Source organism: Sciurus carolinensis, unplaced genomic scaffold (assembly GCF_902686445.1).
Source record: "Sciurus carolinensis unplaced genomic scaffold, mSciCar1.2, whole genome shotgun sequence".
Taxonomy (NCBI): Eukaryota; Metazoa; Chordata; class Mammalia; order Rodentia; family Sciuridae; genus Sciurus; species Sciurus carolinensis.
This window is the reverse complement of record NW_025920428.1, coordinates 66,671-76,177: the sequence shown is the minus strand read 5'-3', so window position 1 is coordinate 76,177 and position 9,507 is coordinate 66,671. Positions and strand designations below refer to the sequence as shown.

General features: G+C 47.7%; 1 protein-coding gene across 1 annotated transcript in view; it reads left to right on the top strand.

The window, feature by feature from the left end:
- LOC124975724 (NUT family member 2F-like) overlaps positions 1-615 on the top strand; it is a 4,238-nt gene extending 3,623 nt beyond the window's left edge. The window contains exon 4 of the mRNA XM_047538306.1: positions 602-615. Coding sequence (XP_047394262.1) covers positions 602-615 — 14 coding nt within the window. The remainder of the gene's footprint in view (positions 1-601) is intronic.
- The last annotated feature ends 8,892 nt before the right edge of the window (positions 616-9,507 follow it).

Here is a 9,507-nt window from a genome sequence, read left to right as displayed (position 1 = left end):
ACTTGGGGTCAGGCACCCTTTATCTGGGCCTCCTGGCTGCAGACTCTGAGAAATACATGCCTGTGCTTTCATCCCCCTGCTCTATGCTACCCTGGATGGCAGCCCCAGCTGACTGAGACAGTGCCCAGAATGGCCAGGGAGCAAGCTTACAAAGTGGGCTAGATGAACATCCCCATTCTGGATCCAAAGAGCGTGAGCTTCCCCATGAGTGCTGCATGATCATAGGGTCCTGATCAGGAGTTTGGGACAATGTGTGTGGTTATCTGTAGAGTTCCATTTTGGGGCCAGCACTCCTAACCCCACTAGTGCTAGTGATGTCCTCTGTGCTGGGAACAATCAGGTCTATGCTGGAAGGTGAAATTCCTGGGGGAGGGACGATCATATGGAGTCAGACAGCCATCTCCAAATCCTGGCTAACGTTATGCAAGGAATCTGCTCTGGTCTTGAGTCCTCTGTATGAAGGTGACGATCTTTGCAAACAAAGATTACCTGCACTCATAGGGTCACGAGGGGCAACTGAGTCATGGCATATTACGTCCGCCTGATGTGAGATGAATATTGTTGGCAATGTAGGTCTCTCAGCCTGTTCCCCCACCCTCAGGACCTTCCTTCTAGGTACCCTGCATCTCAGTTTTCTTTTCCACCCTCACTTTTTTCCCCTCAGAACTCCAGGAAGAGTTCCGCAACCCTGGGGAGAACACTCACACGAGGAAGCAGGAGAGTGCTTCCACATCTGGAGTCTGAGGAAGGTGCCTGCGGACCAGGGTCTTGAAGCGCTGCCAGCGCCGGAAGTTTTCGTAGATGCTCTGAGGTTTGTTGGAGTCATCTGGTGGCACTGCAGCCTGGAGGGTGGGCAGTGCGCCCTCCCCATACACTCTACCTGGCCATTGTTGGGCATTCATTGGGAACATGATTGGGGCCACCTGGGCAAATGGTCGTGGTGCTGGAGGCCGACGGCCCAGGTAACAGGGGCCCCCGTAGTTCTGGATGCCCCCACTGGCTGAGGCAGGCACGGTGGTCCTCAGGGCAGTTGCCGGGAGGAATGGAGCAGGATTCTCCATACCCCGGCAGAAGGCCCCTGGAGCCCTCCAGTTGAGGGGTCCCTGAGTGTGGGCAGTGTTCTGAATACGAGGCGGCTCTATTGGCCTCCGTTCTGGCCCACGTTGTCCAAAGCCGAACAGCCCAGCCACATATGGTTGTCCAGGGTAAGCAGACAGCACCAGAGGGTTACCCTGGGAGATGGGTGCAGCCACCTGTGGTGCCATGGGCAGCTCCCAGAATGGCTGGTGTGTTGGCACAGGGGCAGCGGGAAGAAAGGGCAGGCCTCTGAATGGATTCATGAAGGCACCTGGATTGAAGTTCATGCCTGGTCTCTGATTCAGATGCTGTGGAGGGAACGAAAAGGGAGAGAGGAGGAGGGGGAAATGTCAGCAGGATCGAGGCCCCCAGCTCTTTAGTCAGTGAAAATGTGATGAAAAAATCATAACAGCTCAGGACCCTCTGTGCAAAGATATTTGCAGTTTGCAAACATCCCTGAGTGGATTTCATTGTGTTTCCTTAGTCGTAGTTACACCCAGAGAAAACTTGTTCCCAGTTCACCAGGATTCCATGAACACTGTGGACTGTGACCCCTCAGATTTCCCTGCCTCTGAGAGGCCCCTGGCACATCCTTTGCAGACAATCTGTTGCCCTCCTGGGGTACTCCCTAGAAATGGTTCAGTTTGACTGTGCTCAGTGGCACCATGCCCCTCCGCATGCCCGCCAACTGGAAAGGGACCTAAACCAGGACAGTTCCAGCATCCCAGGGTCATGTTGCAGGTGGCAATTTCCAAAGATTATTGACCCATCACCTCCTCAGTCTTCCTTTTGCTGACTCTGCTTGCATACCCCTCCATTTCTTCCCTAGTCTCTCACAAACAAATGTCACCTGAATAAACTCTCTCCCTGGCTAGAGGCTGAGGAGCCCTGAAGTTCACCCAGGAGCAAATTCTTCCCAGCATGTGGGTACTTCTCCCAGCACTTCCCACAGCAGTGCCCAATGGGAGGACAGATTCTGGCCAGCCCCGTCCCCAGCGTTCACTGGTTACCTGCCGCGACATAGGGAGATCTGTTCCTAGGGAAGAGGTCTGTGCAATAGACATTGTGTTCCCTGAGATCCTCTCCTGGCATCACCAGCAATGGCTGCTGAGATTTACTAAAGGTGATGGAAGGGTGAATGATGCGACTTTCAGAGACTTTTAAGGCCATTTCTCACATTGTTATTGGGCCTGCGAATTGGAGCCATTCTCAGGTCCTTTGTTTGTTTTAAACATAGGAAAGTATTACAGAGAACCAGGCCTGCACCTGCTGCTAGGTGTGGCAGGGTTGTCTGGAGCACATTCTTGTTCCCCAGAATGTCATGCAGTCAAGGTATTCAAGATCAAGAACACTTTACCACTTGCATATATTAATCAGGACACCTGCCTAACTTCATATGAGAACAGGAGTGGGGCCCCATCCTGTGTGCTGTTTTTTTGTCTTGAAAAGAACCCAGTTGTCCTCAGAACTGATTGAACCAAAGGAAACTCACTCTCTGTGTGTTCACCTTTCATGGAGTACTAAAGAAGGAAGATGAGCAAAGTCTTCATGCCAACATAGAAATAAAAGGGTTGAGGCTGTAGCAGAGAGAGCTCCACACCAGGACGCTCTGAAAGACCTCTTTCCATGAAAGTGATAACAAGTCGGAAGACCTCCTAGGTCTGAATCTCTGTTGGTTGAGTTTCCCTGGTTCCCTGCCCTTCAGGAATCAAGGACACCTGCTCTCTGAACTGAAGAAGTTTCCTGGGCAGGAAGTGGGTGAGGGACCCTGAGCTGTGGCAGTTGGCGTGCCCTGCAGCCTCACCCAGAGTGTATCACACTGCGGATGTGGTCAGCAGGAACCCCACTAGGCAGTTTACTAGCTGAGAACATTCTCTCCACTTCTCATTTATGATCTGAGAGCCCCGTGTCAAAACCCTCAGAATGATATCACAGGCAGCTTCCAGGTGTCTGAAGAATGGACACAGGCTCAGCCTCTCCCCTCCAGGCAGCCCTAACTGGCCACCACTGTGACACTGTCTCTGACTGCCTAAAAATTCACACAGTGACCTGTGTCGATTCTACAAGGAATCAGTCCCTTGGCCTCTCTTGTTTCAGCTGACCCAGTGTCCTTCCCCTGAGTGGTGTTGATGGACGTCTTAGGAGTCCTCCTCCCCATGAGCACTATCAGTCTTCCTGGGCTTTCTGAGCCATGTCAAGTGCCTTGTCAAAGGCTCTCTCCTTCGTCTACTTCTGCTTCATCAGTTGACGAGAGAGGAAGTAGTCCATTCAAATTCCCAAGGATTTACAGGGTGACTGGTATTCAGAAAACAAACCACTGTCCCTCCTGACTCACCTCTTTCTATAGGTCAAGACACTGGACACAGAGTCTGGCAGTCTCCAAGTGGGAATCGTCTCTACTGGACCTAGAGAGTGATCTGACTGTAGCAGATGCTCAGGGTCCAACAGAAATGCTGGGCAAAGTTTGAATGTAAACCCCAGTGGAATGCTGGGTCTAGACATTCTGTAGGGGGGAGGGGTGGAGGGCATCAGGCCTGGGTGGGCAGACATTCCATGAAGAGCTCTGGCAAGTAGGGAGGAACTTCATGTTCCCTTGAAGGCATCCTGTGGTGACACGTGGTGTGTGCCTCTGGGTCATTTTGAGATAGTTTCTAAAATCCATAGGAGAGTGGTTTGAGAGGTGCTCCTCTATTTCAGTGCCTCAATAAGCATCTTTTCTTCCCCTGCTGGGCAGGCCCAGTGAACTGGGGCTCTCATCAGACACACAGTCATGGGTAGAAACCGCCAATACTCCGAACTCTAGAGTGTTTATTCATCCCATCACATCTGCAGAACACACACTTCAGTGTTCATGAAATAGCCGACACCTTATTATCAGTCTCTTCAGAGGAATAGTGGGGCAAACCATGATACTCAAGCAGTGAAAACAAGTTTCTTTCATTCTTCCTTCACTTGTCATCTGTTTCCCACATTCATCTCATTAATATTATGGCTGGTGGGGGTTTTTGAACCAGTGATATAAAATATGCAATGTGGAGAAACTGTCTTCTCCTCCTTCCACAATCAGTTTTTTAAGAAATAATCACTTACTATCATGAGTAATGGGGACCAGATTTCAAAGCAAGCTGTTTTTGCTAGATGGAGATTGACTTACGGGCTCCTGCATACCTTTGGTCAGTGCTTTGCCACTGCGCTTCACCCCTTACCCCATGCACTCCTTCAAAATGCTAGACTGCAGATGCACATATAATCCAACCAGTCAAATTCAATTTGTGAAAACTGGCCATGGAAGAAGCAGTGAAATGTCCTTGTGTCCTACCATCTGACCATTGCTGTTGTGAAGCCCTGAACTAAGATCGATTGTTGAGGGGAATGAAGGATAGTCATTGATGCAATCCTAATCAGGAACATTGGAGGAATTGCTAAAGGCCTGTGTGCCTCCCGTGCTACCTTTACTTCTGCGCAGCAGGAGGCCCTTGGCAGTGTCACATGTGACCTGTCTTCCACAATATCCTTTGGGAAGAAGTGATGCTAATTAAACCCAAATTTCCAGAAAGAGTATGAAGGGAGTGTTCTTTTTTCTTCAAAGTATTACAAGATCAAGTGAATTCATGGCACACATTTGAGAAAGTTCCAGCTAAAAGTACGGCATGTAGGAGAAAAGGAAAGGATGAATCTGCTGTCTGCTGAAATTGGTCGACATTGCCAAGTCTTTATTGAACATATAGGAAAAACCTTCAAAGAGAACATTTGAGCATCAGTCTGTGTTGGGAGGGCAGAGTACAGTAAATGGGGAAGGCAAAATCAAGGAATGGGGGTTTCAAGAGTGTTCCAGAGACCTAAAATCTTGCCAGAACTGTTCTTAAATGGAACCTACAGATGGAGTAGGAGGAAAGCACAAGCTAATGTTTGGTCGAGTGAGCGCCAATGAAATGGACATAGTGCAAAGGAAGTCAAAACTGCATCCAAAATGAGGAGCCTGAGCTTCAGGGTAGAGAGCTTGCAACACTGCAGCCAGGGTGGTCTCCAATGCAGGCATGGCAGGTGTGTACTAGTGAACATCTAGGCGGTCCATTCAGGTGCACTCACTGGAAGAAGGAGGAGCCACCTTGCAGGCGACCGGTGGTGCTGTGGTGCTTGGGCCGCCATCCAATGGTCCAGCGTCCTTTGCGCCTGCAGTGGGGCGACTCACAGTGCGAGCATGGACGGTGGTTCCCCAACAGCCGGCTTGGCTCCCATGGCAGCGTCCAGAACCGGTTCCCAGCCCAGAGGTACTGGACCCGCGTGCCTCTCCCTCCCTGGCACGTCGTGCGCCCGACTTCCATCCCAGGCGGCCGGCCTGCCGTCATGTGTCCCGCAGGGTGCCGCTGCCCCACAGCCCGTTCTCACCTGGAGGCGGGCGGTGCCCAGACCAGGCTCCCGCGCCTCCTGTGCTGGATGCAAGCGGACAGTCCCCAAGGCGGTGCGAGCGTGGAGCCTCTGGATCAGCGTCCCTGGCAGCCCATGGCCGCGGAGCTGAGCGGAGCCTCCGAGGGGAGTGAGCAGCGGCCTCTGGTCTGCAGGGAGGTGACCGGTGTCGAGGTCCTAGGAGTTGGGACGGCCTCTCCTCGCCCCGGGAGATGTGTGCGTGCTGGAGATGTTGGCGGCCTTCACCACTTAGGCGGAAGGACAGTCCTGTCAGGTGGCGCTGGCGACTTTGCAAAAGGGATGATGGAGCCGCTCTGGCCCTTCTGCTGTGGTCGCATCCCAATGGACATGCAGTCACAGGTTGGCTGTGGTGGAAGAGTCGGGAAAATGGACTCGATGACCGGATGAGAACCATCTGCCCCTACAGTCGTTCTGCAATAAAGAGATTGAGATTTGGTTATTAAATTGTGTGGCGTTCATGGATCGCACACGGGAAATGGATCACATGCTCTGGTGTGTGTTGGTGGGTTAGTGGGAGGCCCTGGTCGGTGTTTCTGGGTGCAGGAAGTTTTCCTTTCATTTTGAAGGCTTGATGATCAATGGGTGGTTATTCATGTGAGAAACTACACGCTGGGCATTTGTGGTTGGCACTTCCTTTCTGGGGTGGTGTTGATATCCATTTGGAGTTTGGGGTTCGCTGTGTTTTCATCTGACTGATGAGAGTCTGAGATATCTTCAAGTGTAGGAGGTGGTGTCTGGATGGATATTTGAGGTCAAGGGAGAGTCATGACTTTTGTGAGACTAGTTTTGAGTGTATTTGGAGGGCGTAAGAAAAAACGGGTATGAACTCAAGGAGTTGGGGTTAGGTGTTTGCAATTTGGTGTTTTACTATTTTACCTGTGACCTTGTTATTTGTTTTGACCCTTGAATGCATTCTTGGAATTTTGGGTATATTATGTGTATTTATATATGGGCTATATTTAGGAACGTGTCTGGCTATTTTTTTTTTTTTTTTTGGTTTGCAACATGATTGTTATAGTTGGGAAATGAGGAAGGGTATTTGTATATTCAGGACATGGTGGTAGGTTATGTGGGGTTTTTAAAAATTTTCATTTTTGTTATTTGTATATGTATTTGAGTACAAAAAGGCTGGTCAGGGACAAATTTTGTGGAGTACTAGAATGAATATTCAAGTGTGTGGAGTTGGTAGGGTTGTGCATTTTGGAAGATGAGTTACTCATATTTGGGCATGTGTGAACTCGTATGAGTAGTTTATTTGCGTGTGTATGGGGACATTTGCATGTTAGTGGGTAACTGTATAGAAATAAGATTTCTATGGACAGTTACCTGTACATTGAGTTTGTATTAACTGCCTCTTCTCAGGTGTGCGTGTATGTGTGTGTGTGTGTGTGTGTGTGTGTGTGTGTCTTTGTTTTTCATGTATAAGCAATAGTTGTGAGAAGGAAGAATATTGAGATGTCAATTAGTATGTGTATTCAAAGGACATGGCGTTTCCTGTCTATTTTCTGGGGCCATATAGGTATTAAGTAAAAAGTTATTTGTATGTAACTGAAGTAAGGATGTATGTCTGTAATAGAGAGGTGACTTTGTGCATTTATAGAGGGGAGTGTGGGAATTGTGTTTATATGTGTTAGGGATACATGATACAGTTATTTTTTAGTAATTGAGTATAGATAAAGTGTGTTGTACTAGCCCATGATAATTTGGGATGTGTCTGTGAGCTTATGTATATTTTATATAATATGCTGGAGATATTTTTTGTGTCTCGGGCATGCAAATTGGTTTGTGGATTCGTAGAGGGGTGCCTGATTACTGTGTTTCTTCACTGGGAATGAGCTCTCTAGGAGTATTCAAAGTGTATTTCTTTGGAGAATGTGTGACATTTCTAGGTGTGTATAGGAATGTTTGGCTGATGAGGTTGGCAAGTTACTTTCTAGAGATGTAGAATTCTGTAGTTTTAGGGAATCTCTATATTCATGTTTTGGAAATATTTCTGTGTCTGTCTCTCCATTTATGTGTGGAAATTATGTACCTATTGATTCATATATAGAGATTCATATATGCATGGTTTTTCATGTGTGTTGGTATTGAACACTGCCATGTTCAAGCAAGATAATCATTTTTGTGTTTTGTGTGCAGGCACACAAGTGATTAGGTGTATGCTCATGGATTTGTGGGTGTGTGTGTTTAGAATCTGTGTGCATACAAGATGCTCAGGAATTGTGTTTGTTTTTATTGTAGCATGTAATTCTCAAAGATTTTGGTGACATCAGTAGAATGTGTGGTTTGGGTATATTACGTTTAGTCTCATGCATTTGAGAAGTCTAGGTTGTTGGTGGCTGAGTGTGTCTTGAACTCATGGGGCCCCGGGGATGTGTACTGTGGCAGCTGTGAGAGGTTCATTGTGTACTTGGAAGTCGATTGTATATTTGGGTGTTGTGGAACGTATGTATGTTAAGAACTGGGATTTCGTGTGGGTCCCTCTCTTATAGTGCAAGAGATGACTGGTTGTATACTGTTTGGTTTTCCAGAGTCTGTTCCTATACGGTATTCATTGGGTATATATGGGCAGTGTGTATGTTACATAGGTACGTGTCCCTCCCTTGTTGTTCATGTATGTGTAATTGTGGGAATGCACATGAACATTTAGGATGAATAGGGTATTTTTCTGCAAAAAATCACATAGTAACAGGTGGTGTTCCTTTGTATTTAGGGTGGAGAAAATGGTTGTACACATGTTCAGAACTATGCGGTATTTTTGTCTGGAGACATTAACGGTATTTTGTTTGTGTATTTGAGGTCGCAATTCAGTTTAGTATCCTGGGGCAGGTGAATTTTGTACACATATTCTTCGTGGGCTGGAACTTACTGTGGTAGCTGATGCTGCTCATCCCTTTCTGTTTGGTGTTCAGTGGTTCCAGTCATTAGGTCGAAATTAGTCTTGAGATAGACGTACCTCATGCACTAAAAGTCAAAACTTTCTTACCTACCTCTGGATTATATCTTACTAAATGTTTACTAACACACCTCTAATGTGTGTTTGTGTTTGTGTTCTGCATGTGTGTGCACCATTTTTATGACCAGGCATCTGTGTGAAGTAAACATATTCAGGCAACAATGTGTTCATATCTTAGAGATTCTACATGTATTGTGAGTGGGACATCAGGGATCCTTTTGGGAAGGCATTGACCCTGTTCATTCTGATCCACTCTATTGCTCCTAACTGGGTTAGTTCATTCTTCAGGGACAGAGAACCTGCATGTCTGTTGATTTCTGGCTCTTCCTCATGCAGGTGGATTCAGTACTGTATGCTCCTTGGGCAGGCAGGTTCCTGTTCAGCATGTGGGTGGTCCAGGCGTCTCAGTCATAAGCTGACTGTGAGGAACAGAAACTTTTAAATAGGTATCATGTTCATGTTCGTGTTGGGCAACAGGCATAAAATTGTCAGGTTTCTTGGACAGGAGATGAGATGGAAAAGTCCTCTTTTGTGCCAACACCATGAGAATCAGCTGGGCAGCCACAGATGCTGTTGGTTCCTCTGAGACTAAGCTGGTGGATGAAAACACTGTGCTCCACAGCATGAGGCTAGTGAAAACCTGAAGAACCTCTATGGCACTACCATCTGTGCCCTGGGTGGTGTTTGCTGGTGGAGGTCAGGTAATCCTTTCCTGTGGAAACCTGAGACTTCAGGGACCTCCAGGGACCCCAAAGCTCAGAGATTTTGTTTTCTGTTTTGGTAGCTCTGTTTTATTGGGTCATGTTTTGAAGGAACCTTCTCCATGTTCTGAAGGGCAAGGATTCTCTTTCTGGGGGAAGCAAACCCCTGCTTCCTGTTGTCTGATAGTTTGGTGCCACCTTCTTTGTTTTCTTTATTCCCATTGAGTGGTTGACCTATCAGTGAGCTGCATGCTAGCAGTGGAAACCAGAGGACCCCACAACAATCCCTTCCTCCTTACGAGTCACCTGAGGTTTTCTGTGCCTATCTCCTTAGGCTGATTCTCC